This window comes from Polypterus senegalus, chromosome 4, assembly GCF_016835505.1.
Source record: "Polypterus senegalus isolate Bchr_013 chromosome 4, ASM1683550v1, whole genome shotgun sequence".
NCBI classification, from domain to species: Eukaryota; Metazoa; Chordata; class Cladistia; order Polypteriformes; family Polypteridae; genus Polypterus; species Polypterus senegalus.
This window is the reverse complement of record NC_053157.1, coordinates 14,090,475-14,115,422: the sequence shown is the minus strand read 5'-3', so window position 1 is coordinate 14,115,422 and position 24,948 is coordinate 14,090,475. Positions and strand designations below refer to the sequence as shown.

Here is a 24,948-nt window from a genome sequence, read left to right as displayed (position 1 = left end):
ATGTTTTACTATACTTCTTAAAAGTGGATATTTCACACAACTGGGTAGAGCGGCGTTAGTATTTGTTGTGCCTATAAATGTTTAACACTAGCACTTACTCAAGGCTGACCTTCTATGAGCATCTTTCTCTTTAAAATGTCTTTGTGATAGTAGCTAAGAACGGTCTTCAAATCTGTGGTATACTTAATCTTGAAATACTTGCTGCAAACACTGGAATCTATTTTGTCTGAATGTGTATCAGGCTAAACTTTGACTTTTGTGCACACGTTGTCAAAAAAACGATCACTCTATATTGCAATATACTGAGATAGCTGCCACTGCTTATTTGAAGTTAAATTACATATTCACACAACTATGAACTAAAAAAAAGGAAACAAAAAAAAAAAAAACTGGACAGATGTACTCATTCTGTAGACATAGAACTGCTTCAGCTTTATAGACAGTAAGGATGGAACCTACTGCGGAAATTGAATACAGTCAGTAGTACCAAAACTAATAATGAAAACAAGAAAAAACAATTCTTTACCAGTTTTCACTTCTTAAATTTAAAGTTTGTTAATAGAATATAATAAAGTATACGCACAACTGAGAATTTGGGAAATCAAAATTACTAATCAAACAGCCTGCTCAGATGTGTTTGGCTGAGCAAATACTTTAGAGATGACCATCAACATCTGCTCTGATCACGATAAACTTTGATAGATACTTGGGAAAAAACTTGCATTTGAATGCAAACTTGCCTTTCTAACCTACACATGGGCTACAAAATGACTACTCACACTAACCGCATTTAGGACACCTAAATAAATTGACTTGTGAACTTATTAACCATACTTTAACTTAATAATATCAAAAACAAAAATTGATTTTGTTAATGTGTTTTTTATTTATTTTGTGGTCTATGTCAGTGGTTCATATCATATGTATTTATTTTCCTGATGTTAGTTTTTGATTTTATTTCAGTTCACAAATTGATTTCTCATAGTTTCAATTGCTGTTACCGATTACAACTCTGAGGCTGGAAACCATGCCGGCAGAGGCTAGAAGCAGACATTTTGCAGCTTATTAACTATAATCTCATTTGAGTCCTATGCATTTTTATTACTCTTTAATTTAATATTGTTTTTTGTATCAGTATACTGCTGCTGGATTATGTGAATTTCCCCTTGGGATTAATAAAGTATCTATCTATCTATTAGAATACTGGGCACTGTGGAGGCACAAAATAGTCAAAGACCCTCAAGAAGACTAAACAGACCTGTATACAAGCAGTGGTCAGATTAGTCTTGGCTGATCCCCTTGGAGATATGGTATGGTTATGAAAGAACCACAACTTCTCATGAACCCAGTAAGGTCACTGAAGATATGTCAAGGAGATCTAATGTATTAAATGAACTGCTGAAACCCAAGCAGTTACTTTGACAGGTGAAAAAGGTGTACAGTAAAGCAAAGTGTGCAAATGAAAGGAAGCCTATATGTACATCCAATGATGCAGCAGTGGAGGGATTGGGCCATCACTCCTAAAGAAATGTGTTATTTGGAGAATGTGGATATTACTGTATTACATACATAAATATTACATTACATACATAAAGGACTAGAAGACGACACTGGTTTCAAAAATGCCTCAATAACTGTGAAGTTTTAAACACTCTTTTAACCTTGAAATGTAGGGCTGAACTGTGAAAAAGACACTATATAATATATATGAATTAATGAGAAACATGCAGCAACATGGGGAAAAAAAAAGAAAACTGCTGAACAATACCGTCACTTTCTATGTAGTTAATAAGGGAAAGGTTGGTATATCTAATGTTGTAAATTTGGTCATATTTGATTAAAATTTTACAACACACAAAATGTTGTATAATAAACAAAATTAAGTTTATATTAAATGTGACTACATACAGCATATAAGTCTGGAAAATAAATCTCCGATTTCACATGTGGGTATTATTTTTACATATTTCTTCAGATTATAATAAAAAAAACAAAAAAACAAAAAAAACAACAAATAACATACCATTCCTGCACTGCATTAGAGTGGACTGAGGTACATTAAATCTAAGAGATGCTCCTGTACCAGGCAACCTTCCTCCAATCTTCAATATTTCTTTGGTACCACAACCTTTCACTAAAACTATATCAAATACTGTCAAGTTGTTCCTTGAAATAAATACAAAAATAAGTGTATTTAATATGAATATATGTCAAGCACCAGCTTTGAGATGTAAGATATACTGTAAATACTATATAACACATTGTAGTGGACAATGACACAAATAATTTGAATAATGTGCTTCATATGGCATACTGATGCAGAATAACACATTGCAAACACTAACTGTTGTTATGCATGGTTATTGAAAAAGTCCTCATATTTCAATATTCTATATAGCATTTATCATTAAGCAAACAATCTTACAATAAGCTTGGACAATTAATCAAAAACACACCAAATAAGGTATCAACCTTTCATCTTAAGCATCTAATGTAAAATAAAATAAAAAAAAAAAACAAAAACAACATGCTACCTTATTAGAATAACTGATGTTACACATTTTTTATCTACTGGTGTAAAAGCCACGGCAATTTTCTTCAATTCCTTTGGTGCAAGATGAAGATTTACTACAGTGCTTTTACTGTGATTTGTAATGTTAATGTCATCCTGTACAAAAAAATCAAAGGTATTCAATTAATATACATTTTCCAGTATGCTTTATACACTCCACACTTATGCCACTTTTTCGCAATGCTACAGTAATGGAAGTATAAACAATACTCACACTAGTTAGAAAAGAGAAGAGTTTAATACTTCATGCTCAGACCAAGGCAAAATGGGCTTTGCACACAATTAAACTACTTACTAAAAATACCATGATTTAAACGGAAAGAGACTGGGATACACAAATGTACAATACACTGCCAACTTAATAAAAATTAGTTTTATACTGCATACCATTACTAAATGTCAGATAAGAAGCACCACATGAAAAGAGTCTGTGCAGCTAAGCATCATTCATCTAAGGCTTCACAAATCCCTGTTAGCAGCAATTTCAATCACCCCTCTACAATAAAAAGAAACAAATAGCATTAGCCTCCATTTTAAGCCTATGTTCCTGGATACGGCAACTTGTAGTAGACAGAACATATTGTTGATTGTTATGAATAAGCTAATTAACCAGAAAGGTGAACAACCTGTGTTTCTATATGGATATTTTAATAAGTGTGATGTTACTCTGCTACTGACAACAATATGTTACATCTAACAGTGGTGCATATATCTTTCAAAGGCGTGCCAGTCTCTTGGCCATCCTGACCATAAAAAAATATTAATTTATTACTGAAAAACAAAACAAAATGAGTAAAACAACCATATTCAAATAAATGTATAGATCTGGAATAGCCAATTTAATGAAATAGTAAGGGGATGTCTACAGACTAGCAACTGGCAGATTAATTTAAACGCTGTGGAAATGACCTGAACATACAGACAGATTCAGTATCCTCCTGCTTTACCTATTTCTGGATACTGTCATTCGATCCAAACAATTCAAGCTGCAGACACAACAAGCCTTGAGTCACCAAGTATCTAAAAACCTGCTTAACCTTAAAGCACTGTTTTATAGTGTTTTTTTTAACAAGGAGACAAAAACAAAGCTAAAGAACTGGAGAAGCAATTTAGAAGGAAGATTAGGTTATCTAAACTCTCCTTTAAGAATAAAAAAGATGAAAAGTTTACCCTTGGTAGTGAAAAGGACAGATGGAAAACGCTTAATACCATAATAGGTAGAATTTACAGTCTAGCCCAGATTATTTCCCTGAATCTGCCTCAGTTTAAGGAGCAGCTAAAATCTTTTATTGCAGGTTCTGGCCTGGTTAGCTATATTCAGCTTCAAATACTTCAAACTGCCACTTAGGCAAAATCCTCTAACTTCACCCTTCGAAACATTTCAAAATAATAACCATAGAACACTTAAATGGCAATTTAACCGCTGTAGAACTTTTCTTAGGTCTATATGTAAGACTTTACATATATAGGTTAAATTACAAATCATTACACTTGGTATAAAAATACAAACCGGATTCCAAAAAAGTTGGGACACTATACAAATCGTGAATAAAAACTGAATGCAATGATGTGGAGGTGCCAACTTCTAATATTTTATTCAGAATAGAACATAAATCACGGAACAAAAGTTTAAACTGAGAAAATGTATCATTTTAAGGGAAAAAATATGTTGATTCAGAATTTCATGGTGGTGTCAACAAATCCCAAAAAAGTTGGGACAAGGCCATTTTCACCACTGTGTGGCATCTCCCCTTCTTCTTACAACACTCAACAGACGTCTGGGGACCGAGGAGACCAGTTTCTCAAGTTTAGAAATAGGAATGCTCTCCCATTCTTGTCTAATACAGACCTCTAACTGTGCAATCGTCTTGGGCCTTCTTTGTCGCACCTTCCTCTTTATGATGCGCCAAATGTTCTCTAAAGGTGAAAGATCTGGACTGCAGACTGGCCATTTCAGTTCCCGGATCCTTCTCCTACGCAGCCATGATGTTGTGATTGATGCAGAATGTGGTCTGGCATTATCTTGTTGAAAAATGCAGGGTCTTCCCTGAAAGAGATGACGTCTGGATGGGAGCATATGTTGTTCTAGAACCTGAATATATTTTTCTGCATTGATGGTGCCTTTCCAGACATGCAAGCTGCCCATGCCACACGCACTCATGCAACCCCATACCATCAGAGATGCAGGCTTCTGAACTGAGCGTTGATAACAACTTGGGTTGTCCTTGTCCTCTTTGGTCCGGATGACATGGCGTCCCAGATTTCCAAAAGAACTTGAATCGTGACTCGTCTGACCACAGAACAGTCTTCCATTTTGCCACACTCCATTTTAAATGATCCCTGGCCCAGTGACAACGCCTGAGCTTGTGGATCTTGCTTAGAAATGGCTTCTTCTTTGCACTGTAGAGTTTCAGCTGGCAACGGCGGATGGCACGGTGGATTGTGTTCACTGACAATGGTTTCTGGAAGTATTCCTGAGCCCATTCTGTGATTTCCTTTACAGTAGCATTCCTGTTTGTGGTGCAGTGTCGTTTAAGGGCCCGGAGATCACGGGCATCCAGTATGGTTTTACAGCCTTGACCCTTACGCACAGAGATTGTTCCAGATTCTCTGAATCTTCGGATGATGTTATGCACAGTTGATGATAGATGCAAAGTCTTTGCAATTTTTTGCTGGGTAACACCTTTCTGATATTGTTCCACTATCTTTCTGCGCAACATTGTAGGAATTGGTGATCCTCTACCCATCTTGGCTTCTGAGAGACACTGCCACTCTGAGAAGCTCTTTTTATACCCAATCATGTTGCCAATTGACCTAATTAGTGTTTATTGGTCTTCCAGCTCTTCGTTATGCTCAAATTTACTTTTTCCAGCCTCTTATTGCTACTTGTCCCAACTTTTTTGGGATTTGTTGACACCGTAAAATTTTGAATTAACCTCTTTTTCCTTTAAAATGATACGTTTACTCGGATTAAACGTTTGATCTGTCATCTACGTTCTATTACAAATAAAATATTGACATTTGCCATCTCCACATCATTGCATTCAGTTTTTATTCACAATTTGTTTAGTGTCCCAACTTTTTTGGAATCCGGTTTGTACACTATACTTCCACACAGAATATTTGGCAGACAAAATGGTGTGGTGTGCTGTGTTTTACATTGTTATGGAATTCAATATTTATAGTATGTTTACTAAACAGCACACAGAGAGAAGAATATTACAATGAGTAATGTTACCTATCAAGAAATAATTGTTGAATCAAAACAATACTTAAGTAATTTATTCTCCTACTTTAGCTCACACTATATATTGCTGTAATATAAAAATACGCTTTCAAATGTAATGCCTTCAGAGGTTAACTTCAACACAAGATATGGCTGAATGTCAAGAACAAAACCTTATATATGACCACAAAATTAAAATTCTATATATATATCTTAATTACATGAAGCAACAGTGGGAAGAGGTGGCATATATGAAATGGTCTCATTAAATGAACATGTAATGGTGATGGTGTCACACTGTAGTGCTGCATTTTCACCGACAGATTTAAAAGTTTATGCTTATTTATGTACAGGTGCTGGTCATAAAATTAGAATATCATGACAAAGTTGAATTATTTCAGTAATTCCATTAAAAAAGTGAAACTTGTATATTAGATTCATTCATTACACACAGATTGATGTATTTCAAATGTTTATTTCTTTTAATTTTGATGATTATAACTGACAACTAATGAAAGTCCCAAATTCAGTATCTCGGAAAATTAGAATATTGTGAAAAGGTTCAACATTGAAGACACCTGGTGCCACACTCTAATCAGCTAATTAACTCAAAACACCTGCAAAAGCCTTTAAATGGTCTCTCAGTCTAGTTCTGTAGGCTACACAATCATGGGGAAGACTGCTGACTTGACAGTTGTCCAAATGACGACCATTGACACCTTGCACAAAGAGGGCAAGACACAAAAGGTCATTGCTAAAGAGGCTGGCTGTTCACAGAGCTCTGTATCCAAGCACATTAATAGAGAGGCGAAGGGCAGGACAAGATGTGGTAGAAAAAAGTGTACAAGCAATAGGGATAACCGCACCCTGCGGAGGATTGTGTAACAAAACTCATTCAAAACTGTGGGGGAGATTCACAAAGAGTGGACTGCAGCTGGAGTCAGTGCTTCAAGAACCACCACGCACAGACGTATGCAAGACATGGGTTTCAGCTGTCATATCCCTTGTGTCAAGCCACTCTTGAACAAGAGACAGCGTCAGAAGCGTCTCGCCTGGGCTAAAGACAAAAAGGACTTGACTGCTGCTGAGTGGTCCAAAGTTATGTTCTCTGATGAAAGTAAATTTTGCATTTCCTTTGGAAATCAAGGTCCCAGAGTCTGGAGGAAGAGAGGAGAGGCACAGAATCCACATTGCTTGAGGTCCAGTGTAAAGTTTCCACAGTCAGTGATGGTTTGGGGTGCCATGTCATCTGCTGGTGTTGGTCCATTGTGTTTTCTGAGGTCCAAGGTCAACGCAGCCATCTACCAGGAAGTTTTAGAGCACTTCATGCTTCCTGCTGCTGATGAACTTTATGGAGATGCAGATTTCATTTTCCAACAGGACCTGGCACCTGCACAAAGTGCCAAAACTATCAGTACCTGGTTTAAGGACCATGGTATCCCTGTTCTTGATTGGCCAGCAAACTCACCTGACCTTAACCCCATAGAAAATCTATGGGGTATTGTGAAGAGGAAGATGCAATATGCCAAACCCAACAATTCAGAAGAGCTGAAGGCCACTATCAGAGCAACATGGGCTCTCATAACACCTGAGCAGTGCCACAGACTGATAGAATCCATGCCACGCCGCATTGCTGCAGTAATCCAGGCCAAAGGAGCCCCAACTAAATATTGAGTGCTGTACATGCTCATACTTTTCATGTTCATACCTTTCAGTTGGCCAACATTTCTAAAAATCCTTTTTTTGTATTGGTCTTAATTGATATTCTAATTTTCCGAGATACTGAATTTGGGACTTTCATTAGTTGTCAGTTATAATCATCAAAATTAAAAGAAATAAACATTTGAAATACATCAGTCTGTGTGTAATGAATGAATCTAATATACACATTTCACTTTTTGAATGGAATTACTGAAATAAATCAACTTTGTCATGATATTCTAATTTTATGACCGGCACCTGTACTGAGTAGTAGAGTAAGAAACGAGTCTGAATAAAGACTTCAGCAAATATGACAAATTAATTCCAGAATTATTTATTCTTCAGAAGAGCAAATTTTAGCCTGAAATCCTTTAAAATGTTCTACTGAAATACTTGCCATATCTAACTGTTCTAAAATTTTCAGTTTCTCAAAAGGTAAAACTAATAAACACAAAATATATTTTAACTATTACATACCTCATGTGTGTGCATCATTAGCATAAACTCTGATGTAGATATATTAATATCAAGGGAAGGCAAGTTAAACCTGTAAATGAAAGAAAACTGGCTTAGTTACTATTATGCTTTGAAAATAATATACCTCTTTCAAAGTTAATCAAGTAACCACTATAAACCCTGTTGGAGTAGAAACTGATGCCCCAAAAATGGCCCATCCACCTTCTTTCAGATATAAGGAACAGTGTCAACAACAAAGTCAATAGCAGATACTAGCCATGGGCAGTCTGCCATTGCTCTACTGGAAATCAGTGGCAAGAAAGGTGATTTGTGAGAAGGTCTTCTGGATTAATCACTGTGCACTCAAACTGCCTTTAACAAACTGCAGGGAAAACCTGCTACCATCACTCCTGCTGTTCTATGTGACAAAGCTCCCTGGAAAGGTTAAATGTGTAATTCGGGTCATCAGCAGCTGCGGGGAAGAAGCAAAAGATACTGTTATGACGACTACTACGGGCTATTTGAGCTTGACACTAGCCTCAGTCAGCAAGGGCCAGTAGTTAGCAGCCAATATTCTAATAAAGATCATGGGTTTCATATTGAAGAGTCACTGCTCCTCAATTCAAGAGGGCACTACATCTTTACAGACGGTGGGAAATGTTGACAAAAAGAACTGAATGCTTGTTGCATGTTCTGGTGGTTCTTTGGTGGTGTTTCAGTGAGCAGGCAAGATCCAGCATAATGGGTGCAAGAGGTTTCCTTCCATAATTGTTACTATAATGGTCCTTCTAATAACTATAAAAGGTTATTAGAGTTACAATTCAGATTCATCAAGCCAAGGATTCAGCCCCTTATGATGAACAAATACTGTACATTGGCAGTATTCTTGGTGTCATATAGTGTCAATTAACATGATCAAACCAGAGTCACTCATGATCTTTTTTTTTCCTTTTAGACAAAGCTGATGTATTACCCTGTAAATGGTCAGTGAGAGTAATGGACTTCATCATTTATATAAGTAGTCATTCAATTTTTGTAAGGCGGTTTTCATGCAAATTGTAATGTACAAGTTGACTGCAAAGTTCAGACAACTACTATTATGAGAAATTAACAAATTAGAGCTCACTCATGAGATTTTAAAAAGAATCTTTTTGAAAATCTTTCAGTGTCCTCTTTCTTCACACTTATACAATATATACATTTAATACTGGAAAACATTTTCATTACTATTAACTTGTTACAGTATGCTAAGTATTGGAAATTGATGGCTAGTTTTACACATACCTTTATTTTTGTTCAATGCTCACAATGTTTCTCTTTGATCTAATGGCGCTTGCCAACACTGTGTCGTTTTCTTACACTACTCACCATATAATCTCTTTGTAGTCTGCCAGTATATAATAACTATGCTGTTCTAAATTAGGCGCATTCATCCATTTTATCAGTTGATTCACAATATTCTGCATTAATGGTCTTAATATTAGGCCACATACTCCACATTCATCTGTTGACTTTTTCAGAATTGACAAGAGAGCAGCAGAAGTTTCCCACAAAATTTAAATTATTTTTTAATGATCTATTAGATGGCATATCAAGTGAATAAAGTAGCTGGTTTCATTTTGCAGTGTGGATTAAGTGCAAACAAAATGTGGTCATTTTTGCTTGCTAACCCTGTGCTTACTGGGAGGGTGAAAGTAATTCAGCAGTTAGTTAATGTCTTAAAATTAAACTCAATCAGTTATTTATTTGGCAACATTCTGTTTTTGCTTATTTCTATGATATTATTATTTGATTTTGCACTTTGGATTTCACTACTGGCTGCGGGTTTGAGACTATAATCTTATTTCTGTTTTTATCCAAGCCAGATAAATCTACTTCTGTTTTATTCTCTTCCAGATTAAACTACTTCTCCAGTTTTGATTTCAAAGCTCTCTTTAAAAACAAAATCACAGCTCATAAACTTAAATACACCAAAATGATTCACACCTACCATTTTATTAATGCATTAAGAGCTTCATGAGGTTCAGGATATGAAGAAACAGGTAGCAACTGAACCGTAACAGGGGCATCTACTGGATTTTTAAGTGTGAAATATTTAACCTTAAAAGAAGAAAAAAGAAGCATCAACTCAGTCACTCTATGCTGAATTACTGTAAAGTACTCTGCAAAAAAAAAAAAAATACATGCAATAATTAGTTTAATTAACTGGGTCCTATTTAGAATCACTGATCAAACCTTGTTAATTTTTAGAAAGTACCAGATAAGATGTTGGGATACCTTAGCTGTTAACAAACCAAAAAAGTTTCATGGACTAAATGGTTACAGCACATTTGTCAAACGTCTTCTTATTATTGTTATCATAATTTACTCCTTTGGAGAATGTGAACAGATTTATTCATTTTATGAAAAATACAGGTTAGGAGTCCTAGTAACACAAAGTCATAATGACAAGCTTTTGACAAGTTAACAGGGTATAGCTATTATATGCGAACACCTCAAAATAAAATATATTTTTATAACAAAAAAATCCTAAAATCAAATAAATAGGGCAGTTCATAATCTGTTCTCTCCAGATACTCAAGAATGTATGTACAAACAAGCTGAGAAGAACAATCTATTCCTACTCAACTTAACACTTAAGAGGGATTTTGATTTTAGATGAAAATTTAAGAATAATATAGGGGTTGAAAGCTTTTTTGGACGAATGTATACTGCTGAACTTTTTAGAAAACGTAAAACCTCTTTCTGGTACTATTATACATCTCCTTTGCTCAGATGACCAAATACACATCTCTTTTCTGTAAAAACATTATACCACAAATAAACTGACACAAGACCATTTCTGTTACACATCTTAGTAATGGTGGAACTAAACAGTCTAGGCTAAGTAACCGAATATATTACTGTAATTCTTGAGTTTACTAAAGTATATGAATAAAGAAGTTTCTTAACATAAGTGCCTTTGGATAACATTATCAGACAATTTAGTTTCACTATTCAGTGCTATGCAGAGCATTAACAAAATAATGTGTCTTTCTTTGACCTACAAGGGCTAGCTCTGGAAAAGAGAAACCCAGCTGATCAGGTATTCTATAAAGGACAAGTGACAGTTAAACCAAGGAGGGTACCATTACTAATAAGTTCCAGCTTTAAAACAAGTGAGTCTCTGTTCTGGCAATGGTGGTTCAGTTACCCATATCTATTTAGGATATAGCGGGTTGGATAATGACTGAATGTAATTCATAGATCAGTCTTGATACCAACTTATCTTCAACACCCTTTAATATTAACATATACATTTGAATGTCAAACTTATGTTTTCATCACTTCTGAACAAATTGTAGTATTTGTAAAACTCAACAGTCAGAGTTCATGAATTGATATCATACTAGTTTATCACTGGCTTCCTGTGTGTAAAGACTTGATTTACATCAGCCTTCCAAACTCCTAACTTTTCAAAGGACAATTTGCTTTTATTTGTAACATATACAAAACTTGCTTAAAAATAACTTTCAAAACTTGCTCATTTCACCTATAGAGCAGGATGTCCAACTAATAAAATTATGCTGCCTTAATTTCATTAATCACAGATTTCAACACTATTTTATTTTTATGCTTGCTGATACAGTATCTTCTTTTAAAAGTCCATTATATATATCTTAATGTTTGTTAATTATATTTTCCTTAAAGTAAATTCTGAAAAGGAAGCATGTAATTAAAATTTTATTACCACTATAACACAAGCCATTACTGCACATATAATGAGTTTTCTCATACAGTAATAAAACTGTATTATTACAATAATGAGGGAGTTTAGTGCAACTGGAAATACATACAGACGGCAAGAAATATAAAAGATGGTCTAGTACATTAAATTAATTTTCTTGTAAAGCTGATTTTCAGGGCATCTATTTATCACTTTACAGTTCTGGTCAGAACATCCTCTTCTGCATCAATTATTATAAAGGCTACTTAGGTAAGTCAGACTAAAAATTAAAACATACTGTACCTGAATATTTAAAAAAAATGTACACTACTAGATTAGGAAGCAAATCCTTGTGTTGTGTTTTGTTAAAATATACAAATAGTTTGAAAAGAACACTGGTATCATGACAGTTTTTCCAAAGACTATGTCCATGAATACAGCTCCAAATATTAATTTAAAAAGACAGATAAGCAAACCATTTTATATTTAACTAAGTGTGACACAATTAGCAATCAGTGACACTATAAATACAAATACATCTCATTTTAAACCCAAAGTTTACTGTGCAAAAATATGCTTTTTTTATACCAGTAGTGGCTAGTTTCATACTTTGCTCTCATTGACAGAAGTAGCTTTGAAGTCCACTGTGAGCCCAGGATCCTTAAGTAACTTAGGACAGCTATAGAAGGGAGAAAAAGGTAAAAATCACAAAACCACACTACAATTACTACTGGCAGCAAAAATGACTAAATATTCTGCATTATTTCTCACCAATGATTTACTTGAAACATGCCTTGAGGGTCTCAGTACATTAAAAGATTTTCCGGCATTATTCAAAACTAAATATAGCTCAAGACAAATTAGACAAACTCTTCTCAGAAAATGTTAACAACCAGCACATTATGATAATCACACCAGACCACACTTTTGTGTAACACATAGCATATAACATATACATTTTCTATTAAAATAATATGGTTGTAATTTAGGAAATGAGTTTTCATAAAGGTTTAGAAGCAGAGATAATCTAGCATGCATCAATGTAGTTATGTCAGTCCATTCCATTACCAATAGCAACACCAACACTTCACAATATTGATTGCTCAATTACCTTTCCTTTATGTTTTTTTGTGTGTTAATGTATTAGTATAAAAAAGTAAAAACTTAAGATGTTTTAAGTGGAAAAGACACAAACAAGGAGTAATAAACTTATCACTTTTTCAATTTATCTATTCTAAAGTACCAATGAGAACAGTCTTAATTCCCAGTATCATGAGCTGTAGTAATATATAAAATACCTTTGCATTACAAGGTAAGAAACATTAGGCTTTTCTAAAGATTCTGATAGTATTTTCTAAAGAAAGACCCCACCCTAATTATGCTTGTATCTGCAGCACTTAGTTATGTAGGTTAAATGAAAACCAGTTATAAACAAACTAGTTTTTATTTTTAGAATTACAAAAAAAAAAATGCAACAGATGTTTTTAACTGTCCTGATAATTGGCCAATGATTATTCATTTATTCAGTTTATTACATACACTCTATTAATAACAACTAACTCCTCCTGTAGCTACAAGCTAAGCTACAATAACTATAGTCTATTCATTGCATCATAAATGAAACCTCTGATAACATCTTAAATAAAACACATAAATATTTTATCTTGCTAAAGTATTTTAAATTAAAATTACCTGAATGTTTTCTGATCTTTATCTTTTGACCACAACTCAGTAGCAAGCCTTTTATCTACCCTCCAAGTTGAAGAATCTAAAAGAAGACTCTCCTGCCATTCAGCACTAGCTGTAAAAATAATATTACAATAAACACTTTAGAACTGCTATATAACAAACAAGTTATTTATTTAAAAAAAACAAACTGTCCATTAAAATAACACCTCTGATACACTGTAACATAAGATTGGACTGTGAAATACATAAAAATAAATGACATAATTTATGAAAAAAATCAGTAACAAAAAAGGACTTAATAAATCCCATTTTGTTCATCATGATGAATTATTCCTCTCTTTAAAAGATTACACTGTAAATGGTAAAAAAAAAAGAAAAAAAAAAAGGGAGAATTCATAAACACACCCATCCATTCATCTTCTGAGCACACTTATTTAAATTTAGAGCCTGTCCCAATAGTTTCAGAAACATGCAACTCTAGAGAGTCCATCAGTGGGCCCACCTACTCAAACGGAGAAAATCTAAAGGTGGCAATTATGGTAATTCAGCATTCATTTTGGAATAAACCCAAATTAACAGCAACCAAGCTCAGATATGAAGAGTTGTTAGCCTAACATTGTAGCCACTAGAGCATGCATCTTGTTTAATTAGAATGCAATTGTTTAATTTAGCATTTTTTAAAGTCAAAGTTGTCATATAGTAAATAATTTTACCTGCATCCAATAATCTTAAACGGTATGAATTATCACAATATCTTTTATTTTTTGAAACCTGTAAAAAATATAAATATTTAAACTCTGATTATTATATAGAATTCACAGCCTCGCCATTTTTAACATGTCAACTAATTTACAAAACTTTTGCCATGCTCAAAGACATGTCCGCTCTGCAAAGTACAGTTGTAACAAATCTAATGCAAGTTTAATCAATGCAAAAATATAATTGAAATTTGTTAACGAAATACCTTAACTACTGGAATCAAAGAGTTTTTTTTTTTTAATTAAATTTAGTATTTGAAAATACAATGTAAAATATCTATGAAGATTGTTTCAATAGCAAGAATTTTTAGGACATAGTTTACTAGATGCTGCATAAGCTCAAGACAATACAGGAAGAAACAGGATGTCAAAATATTATACTAACATATGTGCTTGGTTCAAAGGAGAATCTTTTTACAGTAAGTAGCTTGGGGGAAAAGACATAAGAATGACATTAACCTTCACCATTCATTTATAGAAGGTTTTGGGAGTATGCATTGCCTGTACTGTACCTACAGGAAGGTGCCACTCATTAAACCGATTACCAGTTTGAGAAGAGTCGTTATCTAGTTATATATACTATAAGAATACCAATAAAAAGGCTCATAAGCCACAACTCATGTCAACTTTAACTTAGAGTAAGATATCTCACAACAGGGAGGAGATGCAGTATAGTGATTAGAGAAAATGACATGGCAAAAGACTATATTTATATACTGTGTACATATTTACACACACATATTGTATGTACAGTATGTATATACACATTCATAAATACATACACACAAAGAACATTTAGGCTTCAAAGAATATATTTTTAAAAATTCCTTCTGTACTCATTTCTACAATTATGAGTAATCCAAGTATACTAAATTATTAAGAAAAATAGGCACTGACCTTTAGCATCGTTGACTTAATTTGAAGAGGCATCTCTAATGAAAAACCATGGCTAGTAACCAATATTATATTGGCCACTACGCTTGCAAAGTCTATTCTGTTCACATATTGCAAAGTAAACATCTTCCAGCAACCTGGTGGAACAAGCACTGGGCTGCTAAAATTCAGAACCTATATGTAAACAAATAAAAAAAAAGTTTATTATAAAACACTCCCTAAAATATACAATTTTATAATTTCCACACATTTTAAAATAAATGTAGTTTTTAGGTCAAAATAAAATATATGAAAATGTTAATTTACAACATATTAATTTGTCAACAGGCCAAAACGGGCAAATCCAGAAAACTGCCTTTTAAATGGCACTGAGAGAGAGTGTGTGTGTGTGTTTCTGGGGGAGAACCACCTCTGAAATCCCTCTAGTGTGCAATTTTAATATGTGGCATTAAATTGAAATTAAATGATCTAAAATCTTCAACCATCACATGTTTGTAGGAGTTCATATTGAAAATTAATGGAGCATATAGGTGAGGAAAGTAATCCAGCACCTTTACCTGCGAGTTCTTTGAGACTTGGTGCAAATATATTGACCAGATTTATTAAATTTACATTTAGATCTATCCTGAGCTGTAAAGATGTTCCTCCACAAGAAAAAGAAAAGGAAGGAAAAAGATTTTGTTTCTGTATTTAATGAATACTGAACATTTTTTTCAATATTGAGACCCAAGCTGTGACAGTATGGATTTTTACAGGATATACTTAAATCAATATAAAATTTTATTCTGAAAAATTGGGATCTGTTATTAGTTCAAGTGACAGCCAAGGTTCATTATTTTTAAATTTATAAGCTACAGTTAAAAGTGTGCAAAAACTATACTACTAATAAACTACAGTACTACATTAATAATTACAACTTCTTTGCAGCTTTGCACTGTTAATGAACATGAACCTTAAATTAACTATAACATGTACTGAAATTATTTTATAAAATTGCACATACTTTTTGTCCACAATTTAATTAAAAAAGTTTTAAATACATTATTACCTTAAGGAATTTATCAGCTTCTTTGGGAAACTGTACCTTATCTAAGGTAAAACTAAAATCAAAACCATTTGTTAACCAAATGTCTATGAGATCTTCTTCTGCATCTTTATTCTTCAAGTCAAATAACGTGGGTGCTGCTTCATGTTCAAAACTCCTTTAAAACACACATGAACAGATTTGATAAATAAAATAAGCATATTTACAGTTTGTCAAGTCACTTTTATGTACCTTAAGTAATGCTAATATTGACACAACCTTATTAAATGAACATACTGTATATATGCTTTTACCACATAAAACTTTCTATTATTACACATCAGCTTGCACTTCTCTCCTCTGGTATTGCATTCTAGTAGAACATTGTCACCTTTAAAGCTGTAATCAGTCTTGTGGTAGGTTTAGTATGCGTAACCATAATTGCATGCACAAGAGGTAAAGACACATACAAGAAAAAAGTTAAAAGCTGAGATTTTCTTTATCTTAGCATATGGTTGGTTATGCCTTCTATTTAGCTTCCTCTGATAAGAGGTGCACCTACTAAGTGAAGCAGAGATACAATGAAAAAATTATAACACTGTCACATCAGTGTCCATCTCTCTCCCTCTTAACCTGTCCCAAAACATTGTCTTCATTTTTTTCTGCCAACATGTGGTATACTCACCTTTGGTTATAAACAATCATCCTAACTATTGTATATTCTCCCCTCCTCTCCACCACTTCCTCACGCATATTTCTGACAGAAGTACACATTGGACCCTGTATTGTCATCAATGTTCTCTTTCCAGAAAACTCGTATCTTCCACAATTGCCACCAGCATTCTTGCACCTTTACCTTTCCAGTTCATCTCCTGTACACATCTATTTTCTTACTGTTAATCTATTCATCCACTCTGCTTGATTTTCTCATCATAGTCACAAAGAGAAGGAATCCTTATACTCTCTCTCCTTTACTCACTGCCTCTGCATAGTTTTCTTTCTAAAAACACCATAAACCAATTTGGCAATTTTTGGTGTTACCTGCATTTATTGAAACTAAAAAAAAAACAAACACATTCAACATGTGAATTAAATTGTCTTTTAAGCTAAAAAGAGAATATGCTAATTTTGTTTTTCCTATAATTTAAAAAATCTTATTAAAATACATGTTTAAAAAAAAATTCAGTAACTTCTCTGCAGAGGAAGACAAAGCTTCAAAGTGCAGCCAAAACACTTTTGTTGTTTAACAAAGTACATACTTACCTATATGAAAGATGAAGTGAAGGATATGATTTAAGCGTAGAGCTACCTTTCAATACGCGCATTGTCATCTCACCTGATCCCTTTTTTTCACGGCCAGATGGTGTTTGAGTAGCTGAAAAAGTAAAAAGACTGTAAAAATTGCAGAAATAAAACACTGTGCCAACTATGGCTTCTGCAATATACTTGTATTAGTAGTTGCTTTCTGAACATGGGTGTTTCATCATAGGATTATGGGATGTTGTAGCATATCTTTGAAGTAACAGACACATGACATGATAGAAGTTCATCAAAGGGTACCCATTCCATATTCATGTTAACAGGCCAATTTCAATTTAACAACAAAACATCACTTAGGCATTTGGAATGTAGGATGTCAGGAGAAAAATACAAAAACATTAGGTAAGGGTTCAAACCTCACCATTCTGAAATTTAGAGGAGTCGATGCAGTACAATATATTTTTAATATACTATGGTACAATATATATATTTTTAATATAACTACTTTCTTTTTAAGGTTATTAGGAGAACAAAACACAAAACAAGACAGGAGCAATCTCTGGACATTACAGAGTGAACACACATATTAGCGTTGTGTAGTATACCAGTACTGGACTAACAAAGTAAAAAAAAAAAAAAACCTGAATTTTAAAACAGTATGGTAACAACATTTCAGAATTTTCATACCAAAAGAAAACTCTAGCTTTCCTCTCAATCCTCCGCCTTTTTCTTTCCCTCAGCACTCACTATATTGCAGTTGTTGAAAAAGACTTCACTTAACAAAACATTTCAACGTGATTTTGACTTCAGGCTCAATCACCTCCACCCCTTATTGCTTTGATGCAATAATGACTTTTCAGGGGTATTTGTTTTGAAGTGGCTGGAACTTCATGGGGGACCTACCCCAAAAAACACAATCGGGACTTCACAGTAGACTAAAATAGTTCTGATTTAATCAGAATATCACACCTATCAAGAGGGAAGTGTTGTGCAGTATCGTGTGCACACCGGAAGGGCTGAAGTAAGATGTGGGATTTTGGAGTTATCCGTTATTTGCTTCAGAACAGTTCTGTTACTGGTATTGAGGTCTGAAAGCAAGTATTGATATTGAAGTAAAAATTTTAGTACCGATCCAACACTAACATGCACACTTATCATGGGGCAATTAAGCACCGTAACCTGCATGTCTTTCTGTCTTTGACACTGGGTGGAAATCAGAGCACCTAGGGGAAACATGTGAAAAGGTGGAGAACATACATGCTCAACATAGGAAACACCCAGGACATGAACAGTAGTCTCTTTGTTGCGAAGCAGAAGAGCGGTCACTGCACTACTGTGCCACCCACAATACAGAGATTTTGAACCAAAATGGTAAATCACTCCCAAAACATGATCTAGTGATGAAGGCAGGCAGTTGTTGACATCATGCACGCCTGGGCTGACCATTTAGGAAAAAATTGGGTTGTTGCTTAGACCTGCCTGTCATCTGTGTACGAATTCCACTGCCCCAGTGAAGCAATAATGGCGCCATCCTTCAAACAAGATGTAAAACCACGGTCCTGCCTCTCTGTGGTCATAAAAGATCCCTGGGCATCTTTTATAAAGAGTAGGGTGTTTCCTGATATCCTGGCTAAATTGTCCATCATAGCCTGATCATTCTGGCAGTCTTATCATAACCCTGTCTCTAACTGACTATCTATCTTTCTCACCCTTTCACCATCTAAGAGCTAATTTGTGTTAAGTATACTGGTGCACAGTGGCTGCCATCACATCATCCACGTAGATGCTGCACATTGATAACGGCTGAAGTGGCTTCCCATTTCTATGTAAAGCACTTTAAGTGTTTTGAAAAGCGTTATACAAATGCAATGTCTTCTACCTTATTCACAAGTTGAGTATTATCCTAGATACCTTTTAGGCCATTTTATCTGTAAGATAAATAATTTGTAGCTAAATTATAGCAATCTTTGTGCCTACTAAAAATATGCATTTTATAGAAATTTGCATTCCAGTCCTGATCTATAATTCTAATTGAACATCCCTAAAATTCAACTACAGGTATTTTCCTTAAAACATAATTGGAATTCTATAAAAACTACTTGTATCACTGATAAAATTAAATATGGTATAGATCAAAGAAGACTGGAATAAATGATCATAATTATAGATGATTTTCAGCAGGATTTCTTTTCCATAGCTAACCAAGTCAGACTGGTTTAACTGATCCTTTAAAGGCCTTAATATATGTATATTTAGAGCCCAGAAAATTAGATGAAGCCATGCAACTTTCTTTACTAGGTGTATTCCAAATAGATATTACAGATAATTCCAAATAAATACAATTACAAATCAATTTAAAATAAATACAGTTAAAAATAGGCCTAACTTTAAAATAAATAAATAAATAAATAAATTTCATTTTGACAATATTAATATCTTGACTGCAGTAACATGATGGTATGAAAATCACTGGGACTGCTCTTAGATGGTTTGAGTCCCACATCTCAGGCAGATCCTACAGTGTGTCCTCGTGAGAGGAGTTGTCAGAGTCACACCAGACATGCACTGGTGTCCCCTGAGGATCGGTGCTGGGTCTTCTACTCTTCTCTCTGTGCACCACCTCCCTGGGCTCCATCATCCAATCGCATGGGCTCTCTTATCAGTGCTGTGCTGATGATACACAGCTGTACCTGTCATTCCCTTCGGAGGACAATATGGTATCGGCTAGAGTCTGTGAATGTCTTACTTATACCTCAACCTATATGAAGGACCACCATCTACAGCTTAACCTGGCAAAAACCGAGCTTCTTGTGATCCCAAACAGCTGTCTGCTTATCCCTCCATCTCTGTACTGCTTGGCTCACTGCTGCTAACACTTGACAAGTCAGTACGCAACCTTGGTGTGGTAACTGATGAGCAGCTATCTTTTACTGGCCACATTTCTACTGTTTCTCATTCATGCAGGTTCACGCTGTACAACATCTGCAACCCATCTGACACAGTATGCAGCACAACTTCTGGGCTAGGCTTTGGTCTTGTCACATTTGGACTACTGCAACTCACTTCTGACAAAAGTGCCCTCATGTACTATCAAGCCATCGCAGATGATCCAGAATGCAGCAGCTCATCTTGTATTTAACCAGCCGAGATGGGCACATGTCACTTCTCTCTTCAGGTCGCTATACTGGTTACATGTAGCAGCACACATTAAGTTCAAATCCCTGATGGTTGCCTACAGAGTAGCCAATCGGTAGGCACCCGAGTATATGGTGACAATGGTAAAGTGCTATACTCCTTGCCTACTCAGGTCTGTCAGGGAAAAGAGTCTGGTGATGCCAACTCTATGTGGCATCAAGTTTCAATCCAGACTCTTTTCCTATGTAGTTAATTGGTAGCTAATTGGTGGAACGGGCTGCCCACCTCTATTCATAATGCTGACTCCCTCAATGTATTTAAGAAGCGAATGAAGAGCCACCTGTTCTGTGAATATCTGTGGAATTGATGAAGAAAAAAAAACCTTTGCCCTGTAATATTTTATACTCTTGGTTAATTTAAGTTTAATTGCTTGAGTGATTGTAAATTTACGAGTTATTAAATCTTTTCACTTGTGGCAATCAACTTTTGTTACTCGTCCTATTACACTTGCTGAACAAGCAGACCCTAGCCTAATGTTATACTCAGTAGTTAACTCTTTTGTAAGTCACTTTGGATATAAGCGTCTGCTAAGCAAATAAAGTCAAATTTAATGAAAGTCTAACACTTTTCAATACTTTGAAATATATTGCAAATATTAGGTTTCATGAGATCTTAAGTTTTCTTGTAATCATCGGCCATAGATACTCTGCGACAATCATCTAAAATGTTTTTTTTAGTCTTGCTTGATGAAAAATTCATGGGGAATTACTCCAATTGATTTTGAACTTCGGAGATCTCAAGAAATTCACCTTACAGATTTAAATATTTATTTATGTGAATTTCCCCTTGGGATTAATAAAGTATCTATCTATCTATCTCTCTATCTAAAGCGAATGGTAATGATGAGAATGGGCTTGTGCAGCACCACATAATTAGCATAAAGTTATATTTTTTGTTTAAGCAATTTGCTTATGACCTCTTTTACATTGAACTGCATCAGAAGATAGGCAGGGATTCAACAGCAATTGCAAAAAAGGAAATGCTCCTTTGGTGGCTCGGCATTCTAATTTAAAATAGTCAAAAAACATATTATTTATAGACACTAAAGCTTCAGGATTATGGCAGCTGAATCTACAAAAAAGTATTGGAATCAAACTAAAACTTGCACAGTGTAGTAAACAGGCAACTCCTGTAAAAAAATCTTTTCCTATGTCCAAACACTGTGAAACTGTGAGAATCATATATTGTAGGGAAATATACTACATTTAGCAAGTGTCTAATATTCCATATTAGATGCTCGCTTTTGATAAACCCATCTTGACCTTTAAATAATATGGGAACGGTCATAGCCTGTGCTCTTTAAGCAAAGACCTTCAACCAGGGTCTTCAACATTATTATTCAAAAGACAGACTCTAGTAAGCAATCTCAAGCAGGTATTTAAAAAGTATTCCTTTGGTAACACAATGATTGATGCCTGGATTAGTTTTATTGTAGAATGTTACTTTCTCTACCTTCAACCCACATTAATATTGTGAGACTAATATGTAGTAAAATGAAAAGAAAAAAATCAGAAAGTGGGAATAGATTTACTAATTTTCTTTAAACCAGTTTACTGAAATATTTACAATACTTAACTATTACTGAAAAAATAATTGTAATTACTCCCTTTCTAGTATCAATAAAGCATAATAACTGACAAAACAAAATTTAGAAACCTGCATAAAATAAAATATCATTATCACCAAGTTTATTACAGACAACAGCTGGGCACATTCTAAGTACCAAGATGCTTACCTCTGCACACCAATGAGGCAATCTGTGTAAACTTCGATGCAGAAGGACGGAGTAGAGATTGCTCAATTTCAAATAGGCCTTTTGATTGGGAAACCAGCTTTATTTCCTTAAAGAAAGAAAAAAAGAAGGCAAACAAGTAGTTGTAGTGAAGGGTTAGTAGTGGTTTCTAACAATAAGGAAAATAATTTTTTTTAACAATTTTAGAGGGGGCAGCATTTTTTCACACAAAGAGGTATTATTAAAAAAAAAAAGTCACCCTTACCTTTGCCTGTAACAGCCTGGCTCCTGAATTTAATAAATAAATAGTGATCTTTGGCTCTTCTGTTGAAGGAAAAAAATATATTACATAAAACACTAAAAAAGAAAATACAACAATTTCACAAAAAATATTATGGATAAATGGACAATTATTTACATTGAGAATGAAATAAAACTCAGTTTTAAGGATGTTTGTATCAAAACATTTATTGTAGTTTTAAATGTACTCAAAGAAAATTATATAATACAAGAATTCAAGATCAGACGCAGATAAAGAATCTACTTTTGTCACACTTCATTACAGTTTTCTGAAAAGGTTTAACTTCCTACTTTATTATTTTTAACTATGTTATTTTGTAGCATGATTGGTTATTTATGAAAACAAATGTGAATGTGAATATCTCTGTCCATTTAAAAACAATCTCTATTGTAATCTTTAAATGCATTATCTTCTACAGTTTTTATGTTTGTCGAGAAGAGTAAACATCTGAAAGAATAATACCCAATATTATTAAATTGATGATTTGCTGACCAAAAACATTATCTCCACTTACTAGACTGCACTATAATAAAAACTTGAGTGTGCTGCCCAAATATTTTTCATATCACAGGAGTTCAAAAGTGAATGGTTATAGGTACGTTTGTTGGAATTGTTGTGAAGGTTTTTAATAATTACTAGCGTTCCTCCCAAACATACAGAAAAGTATTTTTTGTAAAAATAATGGAAGAGTGTTTATAAACTACAGTTTAAACAACCATTAAATACTCAGATTTCAAATGAATGAATTAACAGAACATTTTCAACTAAGTAGAGCACACCTGTACAAAATAAGTAAAAGCAGTTATGCTTTGTCATCTACAAATCCAATGCAAAAGCAACGTAAATCAGTTGCAAATGCATTTGGCAAATATTTTAACATAGAAGTGGTTGACTATTTTTAGTCCATATGTCTTGTACTGAAACTATCTTAGCCATATATTGTCTTGACTTTTTTCTTGCAAATCACATTACAATTTCTGTATTACAAAAAAAAAAAATAATTACTCAAGTCACTTACTCAATCATATTAGAAGAATGGTACAATTTTCAGTCTGTTGGTACTCTGTACATGACATATAATGCAGCAGGAAACTCAGTTTTCACATAAAGAGAATTTCAGAAATAGGAGATCTACACATTTAAGTATAATGAATGGACATATCAGTTTTTTATTTTAAAGCTAAGGGATTTCCTGAGTTTTGAGTTAATCGACTTCTAGCATTTTTTTTTAGCACTTAAGTAATAATATTTTTATTACAGTTCACTGATGCTGTCTTGATCCATTAGTGAGAATGGACCTATTTTGTCATTGTCAGGAATAACAGCTAGAGTTGTTAAAGATTACCGTTTATTAGTTTAGCATAATTTATTCTTGTTAAAGTGGCTTTTGGCACTGCCTTTTAATAATCACAGGATTTTTTTTTATTGGTCAGTTAAGTTTTTTCTTACTTTCTTTCTGTTTTCGGCATCATAGCGGGGCACTTGATACATCTTACGATGAACACATCATTTCCAAGGTAAACCCACTGTTATATGACATTTGTGGTACACTGTGATTGTTATTTAATACATGCACTGTCACTCATTGCAAAGGGTGACCAAAGGCAGTTTGGGACTAAAAAAAAAAAAACTATTATTGCAATTACAAAATTAAAAATGTAATTTTTTATGCATGTACACCATGTATATTTAACTGAATATACTTGCATGGTGGTTTTCTGTGTGTCTTCTATTTGTAAAAGTCAAATGTGGTGAATATTTAAGCACACGTGCTTTATGAGAATACTGTAAACCAAATTTGAATTATAAAAAATCGTAATCTGTAAGCCTAATAATGTAATGTGCTTCCTGATTTGTGTGAATCATGAATCCAAACCATTTCCAGAATATTGTTAAGCTTATGATCAGCTTTTAAAATCGTAGTTTTGATTAAATGTTAATCTCCCCGTCTAGAAGTCTCAAAGTCTGCCATATTGACTATTAAAAGGGTCTGAATATTAGGGGACATTTCCAACTGGCAAAAAAGCTCAATCAAATATAAAGTATGATCTTCTTTTGTTCTTGTGATAATTGTTTTGCTTGTACACCGTTTACCATGGCTACCAAGTAAAAATGACACATTATATATACTGAGTTTTAGAACCAGACGTTAACAATGACAGTCAGAGTTCAAATAATGGGTGTCTAGCTGGATGCCTATACAAAATCAGTTATGTTATTAAAAATATTGAGGAAAGGAAAAAAATAGTGCAGAAGCACTGTATCAATTGAAATGATTCCTTAAACAATCTAAGAAACTGTCCTATAAAAAATAACTAAAATATGCACAAATGTTCTATTTCTTTACCTTATCAATAATAATTTACTCTTTTTATTTTGTGGATCAGATTTGATTTTGAATGGAAATTTGCATATTGGTATGAAAACCATGGGT

General features: G+C 34.0%; 1 protein-coding gene across 1 annotated transcript in view; it reads right to left on the bottom strand.

Annotated features, from left to right (window-relative positions):
* tmem131l (transmembrane 131 like) overlaps positions 1–24,948 on the bottom strand; it is a 121,923-nt gene that overhangs the window by 26,109 nt on the left and 70,866 nt on the right. The window contains exons 10-21 of the mRNA XM_039750277.1: positions 22,479–22,537; positions 22,217–22,322; positions 17,290–17,401; positions 16,051–16,204; positions 15,006–15,176; positions 14,064–14,121; positions 13,354–13,462; positions 12,271–12,340; positions 9,946–10,055; positions 7,977–8,046; positions 2,535–2,668; positions 2,024–2,166 (exon numbers count right to left, since the gene is read on the bottom strand). Of these exons, the coding sequence (XP_039606211.1) occupies positions 2,024–2,166; positions 2,535–2,668; positions 7,977–8,046; positions 9,946–10,055; positions 12,271–12,340; positions 13,354–13,462; positions 14,064–14,121; positions 15,006–15,176; positions 16,051–16,204; positions 17,290–17,401; positions 22,217–22,322; positions 22,479–22,537 (1,296 nt within the window). The remainder of the gene's footprint in view (positions 1–2,023; positions 2,167–2,534; positions 2,669–7,976; positions 8,047–9,945; positions 10,056–12,270; positions 12,341–13,353; positions 13,463–14,063; positions 14,122–15,005; positions 15,177–16,050; positions 16,205–17,289; positions 17,402–22,216; positions 22,323–22,478; positions 22,538–24,948) is intronic.